The sequence below is a fragment of the Patiria miniata genome, unplaced genomic scaffold (genome assembly GCF_015706575.1).
Source record: "Patiria miniata isolate m_02_andy unplaced genomic scaffold, ASM1570657v1 HiC_scaffold_1, whole genome shotgun sequence".
NCBI lineage: Eukaryota > Metazoa > Echinodermata > Asteroidea > Valvatida > Asterinidae > Patiria > Patiria miniata.
In genome coordinates this window covers 7,964,310-7,978,563 of record NW_024037047.1, presented here as the reverse complement: position 1 = coordinate 7,978,563, position 14,254 = coordinate 7,964,310, and the positions used below count along the sequence as shown (strand labels likewise).

The 14,254-nt window shown below is 40.8% G+C and overlaps 2 protein-coding genes across 6 annotated transcripts in view; both read left to right on the top strand.

Moving 5' to 3' along the window:
* The window catches only part of LOC119721637, a 108,549-nt gene extending 104,708 nt beyond the window's left edge, over window positions 1-3,841 (top strand). For all 5 annotated transcript variants that reach the window (XM_038191690.1, XM_038191688.1, XM_038191687.1 and 2 more), the window contains 2 exons: window positions 250-398; window positions 983-3,841. In XM_038191690.1, the coding sequence (XP_038047618.1) occupies window positions 250-398; window positions 983-1,032 (199 nt within the window). In that variant the 3' untranslated portion in view covers window positions 1,033-3,841. The remainder of the gene's footprint in view (window positions 1-249; window positions 399-982) is intronic.
* A 310-nt stretch (window positions 3,842-4,151) lies between these two features.
* LOC119721564 (KRR1 small subunit processome component homolog) lies at window positions 4,152-12,638 on the top strand. The gene is made up of 7 exons (XM_038191646.1): window positions 4,152-4,196; window positions 6,303-6,490; window positions 7,348-7,482; window positions 8,412-8,678; window positions 9,469-9,720; window positions 11,703-11,858; window positions 12,529-12,638. The coding sequence occupies exons 1-7, from the start codon at window positions 4,166-4,168 to the stop codon at window positions 12,625-12,627; spliced, it is 1,128 nt and encodes a 375-aa protein (XP_038047574.1). The 5' UTR covers window positions 4,152-4,165; the 3' UTR covers window positions 12,628-12,638.
* Window positions 12,639-14,254: the final 1,616 nt, after the last annotated feature.

Genomic DNA, 14,254 nt, shown 5'->3' with positions numbered 1-14,254 from the left:
CCATGAGTACGAGTACTTTGCCATGAGTACCGGTACAAGGACGAGTACGTTGCCATGAGTATAAGAACAAGTACTGTGCCATGAGTACGAGTACTTTGTGAAGGTTTAGGAGTACAAGTACAAGTACTTTGCCATGAGTACAAGTACTAGTACATTTTGAATGAGTACGAGTAGGAATATACCCAAGTACGAGTTCGAGTTGAACGCGGTTAGGTGATTTACTTTTCTCTTTTTTTATTGTGTCTTCAGCCTATCCACGTGGGACCAGGCGGGGGGCTTCCCAGAAGCAGAGCAATTGAGGCAGAAAGTGGAAGAGGAGAAACAAGCTCGGCAGGAAGTGCTGACCATGAGACGAGCCTTAGCCCAGGAGGTCAAAGAGCAGAGCAAGGTCATGGCAGGTCAGTTTGGGGTCATAGGTCAAGAGTCTGAAACCTGGATTTATTGAGGGGTTGGGGTTCCATATGTACATTGAGTAAGGCAAATGTAGACAGATTGGATTTACTGGGAATCGCCATGAAGCAGGCCCTAGTCCAGGAGGTCAAAGAGCGGAGCAAGGTCGTGGCAGGTCAGATGGGGTCATAGGTCACGAGCCTATAACCAAGCTTTCCGAGCGGTTGGGATTCCATAATATACATTGAGTATTTAAAGGCAAATGTAAACAGATTGGATTTACTGGAAATCACCATGAAGCAGGCCCTAGTCCAGGAGGTCAAAGAGCAGAGCAAGGTCATGACAGGTCAGTGTGGGGTCATAGGTCACAAGCCTACAACCTAGATTTTCATAAGTACGTACAACTAGTTTTATTGTGAATGTGCACAAAGCCATAATGTCTTCGCCTGAGCCTCGGGCAGCGTCGGCAATGTGTTTGAATGTCTCTCCCAGTGGTCTCCCCCAACTCTTGCTTTCTTAATTGTGCACGGATCCCATAGTTCTTACATTAACATCTTGGGTCTTAACTCTTATTGTTTTTGTGCATGGCTAGCTCGAAGCATGCGGATGACCACTGAGACTCAACAACTGGCAGCGAGATGATGTTGTTGATGCCACGGTTACCATGCCAACACCACCAGTTCGTCGTCAAGGCAACTCGGATCTCATACAAAATCTCAACTGTCAAAGCTTGTGTTAAGGAGACGCACCGTTCCCGTCTGTGAACGTCTCACTCCACAAGCAGAAAGTTTGAGGAATTCCTAAATTACTTTGTCAATGGGATAAAACCTTTGGAGTTGAATCAAATAGGTCTTGATCGAATCACCATTTTGTATCCAAACTGAATCCACACCCAACTTGAACTTTGCATGGGGCCTGGGCCCGATTTTCTTGGCTCTGCTAACCACAGAATTCTGCGCTTACTACATGTATCTCCCTTTTTGCTTAAAGCGCTAGCAGAAAACTACTGTGCTAAGCCTGGAAGCACAAAATCCTTAGCTACGGGATGTACGCATGCGTACAAGCCAACATGCCTCGCAAACCAGCAAAATATGTTAACCATAAGCACAGAATTCTTTACTACAGTAAGCAGGGATTTTTTTTGCTATTGGTAAGCAGAACCGTGATATTGGGCCCCGATGTCTAAATATTGTTTGACAAAGAATGTACCATTGTTATGTAAGCAGACGGCGTTCTTGCAAACAAATACTAAAAAGAGAGTTTGGGGATTTTTTTTTTTTTTGAAATCCATAATTTGAGGGCATTGACAATGACACCACTTCTTTTAGATTCGTTTGTATTTTGTATTCACATTTGCATTTTAATTCGTTGTTATTACCTGTATGCATACAAAAAAAATTGCAAATAAGAAATGTATAGATTTGTTTACCGATTGTATTTTCTAGTTTTTAAAATCTTTAAGCTGTATTTTGAATTTTTCGATCGCTTGATTTGTTTAGATTCGAAATCTGTTGCATTAACATTAATATTGTTACTACTACTGAAATCTGTAGCGATTAGTTTTTACATAGAGTTGGTGTCGCAGTTTGTCTAGGAAATTTTACTAAAGTTTGAAAGACTATTTTTTAAGTGTAAATTGCGATATTTTTAGTTCTTTTTTTCATATGATTTGACGGAATATTTGACATCACTTGTTAATTTTACCTTTTTTTAGAAGTTGCAAATGTTTTAGTAGTCTGTTGGCTGTTAACACAGACTTTTGTTTTGTTATTCACTGCCAGACAAAAAAATGTTCTCAATTCTCGGGAAGATTTTGGAAGTTGAGCTGTTTTCCCAGTTCTGTTGAAATTGTTTAAAATGTTTGTTGAAGAACCAGGTTGACAGAACAGTATGCATGCGTGCACTTTATGTAAATTCATTTGCTTAACCAATCATTTTACCTCTATCATTTGTACAAAAAATAAAAGTATAATTCATCGATGCCGATTGGTCAAATGCAAAATGTTAAGTCACTGATTTATTCATAATATGCGAATATTTAAATGATTATACTGCTTTCTTCATAAACTTTGCACATGCTCCAAGCGAAGCAAACTTTTGCCACCAAACTTCATTTTCAATTTTGTTGTCACAGTTTTTTTTTTATTATTCTAAGTTTTGTCACATTGGTATTTTTTAAAATGGAAAACATATTTTCATTAATTCCAGTGAAATTTTCAAAATTATTTCCAACAGTACAGCACTAATTGCATGAAAGTGCACTTCCGTTGTATATTATTTGAAAAAAAAAATTCATTTACAAGTACTAAGTGCAGACAATATTTTGTAGAATATTATATTTTACTTTGCTACTTTTGTTAATGTGTATATAGACAGTTCATTTTACAGTTTGGTATTTTGGGCCAATTAATTTGTGTTAATTTAGAAAATAACAAATATATTTTACCTCACGTACTTCGCTCATAATGTACTTGCCATTAAAAATGGTTTGAAGGTTTGCTGTGGATTTGGTGAGTAGAGTACTAAAAATTTTCAGATTCAGATCAAATTTTAAAATGGGCTGGGTTTATTTCTTTTTCTTTTAAATTTGAAATACTAACAGAGTAATTTTATGTTGTGTATTCTTTTTTTGGAGAAGGGGTCTGATTGCCAGAACGGGGAAGGCATGCATTTAAAAACAGTTTGAACGAAGCAGACTGGTTTAAAATGGCAGGTTTTTTTTTTTTCAAGATGGCCGCCAAGTTGAACCATTCTACGCAGCAGCTTCATTTAATCATACTGATTCATTAGGCCCCATATCTGGTTTGTTAATGTAATGGCTAAGGGGCGTGGCTAACTCGCCCACGACGATTGGTCAATTATTCAACCCTTTGCTTATGCGCCATGACTTAAAAAAGCAACTTCAGGTAATTTAGTCTTGATTGATTGCCTTTGGAGAAGAAAAAAATGAATTTAACATTGTAATACTTTGCCTTACTGTAGAACATCGTGTGGTGTTTATACATTGCTTAAGAATGTAAATGTTGTCTGTGAAAAATCATACAAAGAAACTTAAAAAAACGAAAACTAAAAACCCAGTTTTTTTTAAAGGTATATTTTGCAAAGTAGTATTCAAACTGTAACAATGAAATGAAAACATGCACTCCCAAAGCAAAATAACTATGTTGGACAATTTGTGACTAAACAATCCGATAATATAGTTTTAAGTTTATACTTTTCTTAGTGACAGACAGTTAAATGTATGCAGATCTTTCTGTCATTGATTTGTTTTCCATCATAATTTGTTTTTAACAGTACACTCGAGTACTAGAAAGAGTAATAAAATCTGAGGTGTTTTGTAGAAGAAGAAAAAAGTGACATTGTAAATATAACTCTTTAGGTGCTTCCAGGTAACACAAATATTTTGATATAGAACAGAAATATTAAAATGCTGTGGTTATTTTAGAGAAAATGTGTTTCTTGCCGCTTTTTGTGATTGATAATGGCGTTTCTGCCTTACGTCTTATTCATTTTCTTAATGAGGACTTCTGTATCTGTATCATATAGTCGGCAAAGCATCCCGGGGGAAACATCACACCAACTTTAGAGAGAAGACAATGAGAAGAAATTACATTTTCTCAGTACTTAATTTATTCTCCCCATATCAAAATTGTGCTTTTTGTTTTGTTTTTTGGTGGGGTTATTGTGGGGTGTTGGAAACCGCCCCCCCCCCCCCCACTGGTCCCCGCCCCTTGCACGCGGTGCAGAAAGCAGATGAAAGAGGGCGCTATTCAAAATGGCGACCTCCATGGCTGATAAGTTATCAGGTGAGACACGTTGTTTCTCCTCAATATTTCTAATGAACCCAAGTGAAATTGCTCGCTTTTATTGACGTAGACATATTACCATGAAGCCACGTTTGTATGTCGTAACAAAATTTAGCAATATTAGTATCGCTATTGTTAGTTATTGATGCCTTATATTATAATATAATGCATGTGCTTTCGACACGGAAGCATTTTTTTTCGCAGTGGCTATCGTTACGGCAGCCGTAACGCATTTCCCATTTTCTATCGTTACGGTAGTACTGCAACTGTTATAAAAACATGAGAAGAAAATATAAAATTATAAGGAAAAAAGTGAATTTGAACGTTATGGAATTCGGACTTCATTTCCCTTTTAAAAAAAATCCTCCAAGCAAAGCCTCAGGTTAGCAAAGGAAAAAAAATTCGAGTGCAAAACTGAGATTCGAACCCACAACCTCGCGGTGCAAAATCCTACCCTCTATCGACTGAGCTATCGCACAGCTTGCTTAAACGTGGGGAAACAAATAATTATATACCTGCGTGCGTATCAAAAAAGTATCGTAGAGGGCACTAAACAATGGCTGCTGTAACGATAGCGACTTCGTTTTTTTTTTACATGATTCATTGCATGCAGCATGCAAAGTCCCTAAGGCGAAGTAAAAAAAAAAAAAAAGTTTCTCGTCCCCGCCCGCTTCCTTTCTGGAGGCCGCCTGAATTTTTTTATTATTTTTTATTTTTGAAAAATGTAGTAAAAAACACCGAAAAAGTCCACAAATTCATCGAAAAATAAATACCAATACCAATACAACTCTAAATGACACTGGGGGAAAAATTCCATACTGGGCCACGACTTTACCTGCCGCTAAACACATCAATTTTCACCTCACCTTGTGATTTCACCCAAGAGGAATCCAGGAAGCTGTGTTAATGCGAAAAAAAAAATAGGCAAAATGTGTTTTTAGAGCCCATTTTGGATGCACACGTTGTGCAGAACTAAGTTGAAGCAGCCGGTCAAAACTGATTGAAGTGGCTGACAGACAGCGGTACGCATGACGTATGACATCGACAACTATGACGTCGCATGAGCCGGCCAATGATAGTGCAATACGTCATTATGAATATTTATTTCTCATGAATATTTAGTTTATTTCAATGGCTACTTTTTTTTTAACCTCGCTCCCAAGGGGTGGAGCAGTACGCTCCTAAGCGGTAGTGTTGGGCCCCTGTTTAGTTTCGATGAAATTAGAGTCAAGGGTGTTTTTTAAGGCACAATTGCAGAATACCCCGCCACTCAATCTATCCACCTCGTAGCCGGATACGGAGTCACGGTTGATTACCCTCAATAAACCTTCTCAGCGCTACTGACTTGCATGTACCACGCGTCATGCTCCATTGCACTCCCACTCTGTATCCGCGTAGCCGCCAACAGGGTGGTTGGTTTGGACTTAGAGAATTTTTTCAGCAAATCCCAATCCTTTTGTGTTGCTTCGTTCTCAAATAATGGACCCCCACTCAGTATCCGCGTAGCTGGCATGGACTTGAATTGTTTATTTTCCAGTGATTCCAACCTTGTAGCCAGAGATTTTAGGGGTGTATTTCCGAGTGGCGGGGTATTCTGCAATTACTCCGTTGCTTATTACTCAAAAATGACCTTTTCAACTTAAAGTAGACTTCTCTCAATATAATGACACCATTTTGTAATTTTTGAACAGTGTCTTGGAGTAGAGATTATGATTTTCCTACGCAGTTTACGGTTGGTGGTAGCCCCATAAATGTGGCCAATTTACTGGACTACCTCCGTAAATAAAGGCCACACTTGGAACATGTACCCGAAAATGTAGAACTTTGTCTAATTTGGATATTTACATTTAGACTTTATTTGTAGTTTATTTACGCTTTAGAAGCACACTCACCCTCTTTATACTATACTATAGCAATAGAAAAGTAGTCCCCCCTTTTTCAGACATCTACATTGTACTTTTCGTGTAATTTTGTGTTGGAATTTTGATACGCAAACGTGTGCAAACAAACCTGAAAATTACACGAAATATAGATGTCTGAAAATAAAAAAGTGATCACAGATTAGGATTTTGTAACTTTGAAATGAGCGTCATTTGTTTCCCCCAGGGAAAACCACAAGCCAGCAGGATCAGTTGCTGGAGATCCCACCGGGATGGGAAGAGCCAAAGTTCACATCAGAAGACAACCCGCACGGTGTGCTGGAGGAGAGCTCCTTCGCCACGCTGTTCCCAAAGTACAGGGAGAAATATCTGCGGGAGTGTTGGCCACTGGTAGAGAAAACTCTCAAGGAACATGTGAGTGTCAATATACAGTGTATATATATTTTTTTGGCAGGACTTCTGTGCTCTTGCATATCCAGCCACAAATTTAGCTGTTCACAGAAAAAGAAACAAAAGAATGCATGGATCTTGAGCAAATATGAAGGTGTAAGAAATGGACATTATGAAGTCTTGGGGAGGGGTAGTTAAGAAATGGACATTATGGGCAATTCCACGGTTACTCACGTTACATTTTTGATGTACTTTTGAGTTTGCTTGGGCTGTAATTACCTTACTGAAAAGGTTTAATAACTGTTATCCCCATGGTAGATAGAGTAGACCTAGACCTACCTAAGCACCAAAGATGACATCCAGAAAAATGTGTTATGTATGATAAACAAGACGCACAAAATCGGTTACTGACGTTACGAAAGTCTTTGAAGTCTTTGGGAGGGGGTAGTAATTTGTCAAGATTAAAATACAGAAGTGAAAAAGGTTTTTGTGTCGGGGCCCACCAAATTGTCTTTTGTGGTGGCGACATCATTGATGTTTCCGTCTCGGTCTTGGTCTCGGACATGGATGTCTCGACCACAACACTGTTTGCTACACTGGGCAGGCTTGTCACTTAGACAAATGTTGCACACGGTGCTGGTTTGGCAGGGTTTCTAGCCAAAATATCCTGGAGGGTTGGGTTAAGGTGGTGGTGGTACCTTAGTTTGGTCTATAATTGTTTTCTACTCATTAGATGTCACTTTATTAGCGATGTCATCACATTCACTTTTCCAACAGCAGCTCATTAAAGTGTCTGACATGTACGTCCGAATTTCATGGACTTGCCCTTGTGTAAAGTGTTGTATAAGCACCGCATTATTATTATCATCATTCTCTTTCAGCATCTGAAAGCCTCGCTGGATGTCATTGAGGGCAGTATGACGGTGGTGACGACGCGCAAGACCTGGGACCCGTTCATTCTGATCAAGGCTCGGGACATGATTAAACTCCTGGCTCGCAGTGTGCCCTACGAACAGGTGAAAGAACCCCCCCCCCCCCAACAAAAAAAACACCTTGGGTATTAATCCTCCTACTGTCAGGGAGAGACTGGCTGCGTTAAAGGCAGTATACAACATCCGCAAACATAAAGAAGCAAGGGTACCAAATTATTATGAAATGCCTTACTGGACTGGTAGTGAATAATAGTCTCAAGCATCCTGTGAAATCATGGCACCTGGTGTGCTGTCATTTCCAAGATAAGTGGATTTTTTGTATCAATTTCCAATGCTGGTTGGCCGACCAGCGTTGGAAAAAACTGACTTTTTTGTTAATACTGCCCCCAATTTACCAAATTTAGTTAGCCCACATTTTGTTTGCAATCGGTTACACATCCGTGAATGGGTGCAAGCCTTCTAGTCTGGTTCCCTGACCTGTCAATCTATAAACTGCTCCGTTTTGGCCAAAGTAGGGTCAGGGAACCAGACTACAAGAACAGCACTTGTTTTTCTTAGTTTTCCCAGCATTTATGAACACAAAACTTTAAACAGGTCAGTGTAACAACAATTCCTATAAAATACTCACCCCCAAATCCAGCCATTTCTAGAAATGACAGCAAAAGCAAATCATCGTGTCCGTGCAATCTCCTAAATTGGCGTGTGACGTCATGTACGTGAAACGCGAGTTTTCAATGTCAAAAGGTCGTATCTCGCTTAAAATAACCCAGATGTACACACAAAGTCAATGGACGTCACGATACACGAGATACGACCTTGTTGCACAGAGTGTATTCGCGCAAAATACGACTTTGTTGCAGAATCGAGTTACGGCCTTGTTGCACTGACGCAACGAAATGTTGTATCTTTACCTTAATACAGACATAATCTAAAATCCCATAGTAACAGTTTAATACATAAAACTTCAACTGCAAATTACATTTTTATTTTATTGGCCGATATTTTTCCGTCAGGCAATCCGCGTCTTAGAAGACGGAATCTCGGCAGAGGTCATCAAGGTCGGGCGCATGGTGCGCAACCAGGACCGCTTCGTCAAGCGACGGCAGCGCCTGATTGGTCCAAACGGCTCCACGCTGAAGGCCATCGAGCTGCTGACCAAGTGCTACATCATGGTGCAGGGGAACACGGTGTCGGCGGTGGGGCCGTACAAGGGGCTCCGGGACGTACACAAGATAGTGGTAGACACCATGCACAACGTGCATCCCATATACAACATCAAGGTACAGTGAAATAGTGATTGATTTTTACGGGTGGGGGGTGGGGGACCTGAGTTGGAGAGGGGGGAGGGGGGTTTAAAGGGTCCATAAAGTAATTTTTTTCTGAGGAACACATTTTGTGCAACTCTACTTTTCTTAAATATAGGAAAACTGTTTGTCATCCGTTTTTGGTAGATTTTATTGAAAAGTGCACTTCTTTAAACATTTAGAGTTGTCCATGCTTTTCTGGACAACTGAGGGTGCTGTTGCTGTGATGTCATTTCAGGAAGACACTGTTCAGTTTAGGGGTTTTCTGTTCAAATTGTGAACCCAAAATTATATTTGTGATAAAAGTTTGCTCATTGGCTTACTGCCATGCACTGACACGACGAGTCACCACAGAAAAGAACATTTATGACAGCATAATATCCAAAATTCTGGCAAATTTTGGTGCTAAAATAGCTGTAACATTGAGGTTTCTGCCTGAAATGACATCACTCTTTTGCTCATGAATATGAAAATTTGCATTATCGTAAAAACCAAAAAGGCAAAAAGGAAATTGATCGTAAGTTTATTGCAAAGCTGCGTAATAAATTTGTTGTGTAAGTTTATGCATGGCGTAAATTACGCCCTGTTTCGTGAAATTGGCTGTTGTTCTACAAGCAGACACATGCATTCAAAAAGTCTGCCCTGAGATGATTTTTCAAAAAATGTTCTTCATTAGAGAATGAGGAGTTGAGTGTTCTTGTTATTTAATATTGCTTTGTGAAAACTGATTCTTTGTAACCAACGGATCTGACTTTTTATCACGTAGACACTGATGATCAAGAGAGAGCTGATGAAGGATGAGAAACTCAAGCACGAGTCTTGGGACCGCTTCCTGCCGCAATTCAAGTCCAAGAATTTATCACGGCGCAAGCAGCCGCACAAGGTCCGCAAGAAGGCGAAGGAGTACACGCCGTTCCCGCCGGCCCAGCCCGAGAGCAGGGTGGACCAGGAGCTAGCCACGGGACAGTACTTCCTGAAGGAGAGTCAGCGCAAGGCCAGGGCCAGGGAACAGAAGAAGGTACAGTCCTTGAAAACTTGTGTCAAGTAGGAACAATGGGCCGTTCTGATAGGCCCTTCCCACTGCGCTCATGTCAAAAAGAGTGTCATGGCCTAGCGGTTAAGAGCACCGGACTCATGCTCTGGTGTTTCAGAGGCAACAGTGGTGTGGGTTCGAGCCCGGGCCTGGACACTTGTGCCCTTAAGCAAGGCACTTAACCATTGTTGCTTCGTCCTTCGGATGGGACGTAAAGCCGGAGGTCCCGTGTGTTGTATAAGGCCTAACGCACGTAAAAGAACCCAGTAACACTTATCGCTAAGAGAAGGGGTTTGCCCCGGTGTTTCTGGCCTCCTAGTTATACTCCCTTGTGGAAGTCCTTAGGAGAAGAACCAACCAAGTACCAAGTACCAAAAAAGCATGTGTGCTGTTCTGGCCGCGTGTCATATGCTAATTCACACGTCAGACTTTTGTCCATGCACATTGGACATTAAGCCTAAACCCCCTAGGGTATTTTGGCTAGAAAACCTGCCGAACGCAGCAACATGCAACACTCGTCAAAATGACAAGCCTGCCCAGTGTAGCAAGATCCATAAGGTCAAAAATCCCAAGGCCACACTGCCTCAGACTCTGTGGTCACTGAATGCAGCAGGATACAACTGTGGCATTGTTCAATGGGACTTGGCTCTCATTGTCTCAAAAGCGGACGTTTACGCACTGGTGTTGATGTTTCAATACAACAAGGTCCCACAGACTTTTACACCTGATGCACTATTAACCCTAAACCGCCCTGAATCCTTCCAAATCCTCTTTGCCAAAGTGGAGGAATTTGGAGGATTGAGGTTACATACATGGCAAAATTGCGTTACTGATTTCGCAGGATGCACTTTGTCAAGGTCTTGGGCCGGACCTTGTGATGTTTTGCTCAGCCATGCATAAATATAGGCCTGGATTATGCTTGAAATCCTCCGTACCGCTCCAGGATGTCACTGCCCAAGCCTCAACATATTGACAGTCACTGCGGCAGGATTTTGCAGGATTCAGGCAGTGGTCACCCCTCCACAGACCAGATTCAAGAAACAATGGAGGAATTTGCAGGATTGAGGCTATATGCTATTTTGCCATGAGGCGCCAATTGGAGGAATTTGCAGGATTGAGGTTACATCCTAGCAAAAAGGCCTAGGGAGTTAGGGCTATAGAGGCAATTTTTCGCAGTGTACTCCACAAAGTACATCACTTTTGTACCCTGGTCACACTGCCTGAATCAATCTCAAAACCTAACAATAGTTTCACCTTTGCTGCTTTTGGACTACACAGTTCTCACAAGGTAGGTAATGTACGCTGGGGTGTGCATAGCATTACAAACCCACTTGCGTCAACGACTGAACTACTGGATGAAACAAAAATACGCCATTGACCCCACTTAAGATGAAACGGAGCAATTATAGATGTTGGGGAATGGGTAGGTCAGAGAATCAGTCTAGCAGGCTTGTACCCCTTCACAGGTGTGTAATCAATTGCAAAGAAAATGTGGAATAACTAAATACAACAAAATAAGAGCAGTTTTTGAAAAAAAGTCAGTTCTCTCCATCACTGGTCGGCCAACTAGCGTTGGAAAAATACAAGTTTTCATGCAAATGTCAGCACACCAGGAGCCACGATTTTACAGGATGCTTTGGACTGTCAGACCCTAGCAATGTAGTAAGATATTTCGTGATAATTTGATCATTTTGTTTTTTGATGTTTGCAAATGCTATGTCTTCCCTTTAATCATACAAATTCTTCCCCCTAATACGCTCACTTTTGATCGAAACGAAAATACGGTGGTAGAACAATTGTCTGTTGTGATACAGTCCATGGATTTTGTTACACCCTCAGTAGACAAATGGCACCCTTAGCTTTTCCATGGGTATCATTGGGCCTGCATAGGTGTTTAAAACATTTTGAACACACTTGGGATTTTTAAGAAAATTTGTTGACATTTTGACATTTTTTTTTCTCCTTAGGCAAAGCAAGTTGAAGCCGAGGTCAAACGCCACGAGAAACGTAACCAATCCTTTGTCCCGCCCAAGGAGCCCTCTGCAACAAAACCCACGACACAACCCACGACGGACACCCAGGTGGACGTGAAGGCACTGAAGGCCAAGATCAAGAAATCCCAGGTATCCACACTTTAATTTGAGAGCAGAGAAAGTTTAATTTGAGTTGAACAATTCGCTAAGCACGGAAACTAAATTTATAAAAATTTGCAAAAATTTTCTAAAATTTGCATGAAATATGGCACAGTTAGTTCTAATAATTCTAATAATTAAAATAATAATGGGTATTTATAAAGCGCACGTATCCACCAGGACTGGTGCTCAAGGCGCTACATCATTATTACCCTGCTTATTGGGCCCATGAAACACTCCAAATACCATCTCAGCTCCCTGGGGAGTATACAGCTCGATGCAGCCTGTTAGGCGCAAGGAAGCTAATTCAATCACAATAACCATCTCTGCCCTCACAGGTACCCATTTACTCCTGGGTGGAGAGAAGCAATGAGTGACAAAGTGCCTTGCTCAAGGGCACACGCACCATGAACCCCAGGCTGGACTTGAACCCACAACCTGCAGCTTTACCCGCAGACCACGAATCCAGTGCCCTTAAACCACGAGGCCACAGTAGATTCCCCCCCCCCCCCAAAAAAAGAACACAAAAATTTGCCACACTCTTTGTATTTTGCCCCCCGAGGACAATTTTCTTGTTTTGGGGGTTTGTAATTCGTATATTAAAATTCTTAGGTTGGAGAGAGTTTTAACTTCTTATACTTTCTGTTCTCCTTGTTTTCAGAAAACCCCATTCCGGAAGCCGACAGAAGCGCTGAAAGCAACGTTGTCAAAACAGGAGAGAAAAAAGGCCAGAGTAGAGAAAAGAAAAGCTAAGCCGTGACGACTGTAAAATTTCTGAACAATAAAAACTGCTGCCAATGTTATTGTGAAAATAGGTTGATGCCAAACTTGCGTAAAAGACCAGTAACCAATTTGGTGAATAGAAAAGCCGGGCTGGCCATAGCAGGGAAATTGTGGGATTGGTTCAAAGTTGACTTCGGAACTAACTTCATTGGCCAGAGATAGTCACATGATACGGCGCACTATTTTAATTGGTCAGAGATAGTCACGTGGCACTGCACTATTTTCAATGGTCAGAGATGGTCACATGACACTGTGCACTATTTTCATTGGTCAGAGATAGTTGCATGACACCACACACTATTTTCATTGGTCAGAGACAGTCACATGACACCATGCACTATTTTCAGTGGTCAGAGATGGTCACGTGACACTATGCACTAGTTTCATTGGTCAGAGATAGTCACATGACACTGCGCACTATTTTCGCAAAGAATGTTGCAACCTGACGCCACTTTTTTCTTTAAATATCATCTCACTAAAAAGGTCAGTCATTTTAAAAATGTTGAAAAGACATGAATCTGAGACTGAGAAACATTTCCAATTTTGTTAGGAAATACTTTAATAGAAAATTTTCTTGACTCTCCATAGAATTTGTACACAACCGCTGAAGTGGCGTTTGGATACTACATTCATTCCCTATTTTGATTGGTCAGAGAGAAAAGCACATGACACTGCGCACTCTTTTCATTGGTCAAAGATAGTCACATGACTTTCAGCACAACTCATATTGGTCAAGGTCACAAGATGCATCTCTCACACAATAAAGTGATACAAAGGAAACCCACATTTGACTACCGCAAACTTACATGCTTGTTTGAACAAACGCTGTGCCAAGAAAAAAAAATACATGCAAACCACTATTTGAAAACTTCACATTTAACTTTATTTATTCATTTTGTCAAAATCACCAGATTGTTAATAAAAGTTGTACAGATTATGTGTTCCTTTGCTTATTTTTATTTTCCAGAAATGGATTTTTTAAAATCTGGGCTGTCATAAAATGGCCATCGGAGACGGCCACATTTAAGCAGGTTGTTTAACCCTAACAGAACTCAACCCATCAAACCCCAACGGCATGTTTGGTTGGAATCTGTCAGGATGGGTACAGTACCCCTAAACTGACAGTCTTTTACATTGGTAGGCACACCTCCAGAATCAAATTCAGACATACGTGTGTGCAGTTTCCCATATGGTGTTGGAATTTGCCAGGATGCGTATGGTTCCTAGTAAATCATGCTAGGGAGTTAGGGTTAAAATCGTCAAAAAACTGGCCGCATTAGATTTGCTTTTTGTACAGTTTGACCAGAACGACAGGTTTGGTTACAAATTTCAAAACCAGAAAATAAAATTTATCAAATTCTAACTCGCAACTTGTTAATTTACACACCAAAATGTCATGCTGGAAAGACTTCCGTATCGGGCCATCACCGCATATGCACACCGCATACACTTCCTGACTCTTCAATATGGCTGCCCGAACGATATGTGTACCCGAAATATGGCCTAAAGAACCAACTTTTCCTCAAAACAATTTTTCCCCAAGCTTTATAGATTTGTCTTGAACGAAAAAACACAAGGCGAGGTGAAAATTTGTTGTTTGGTGG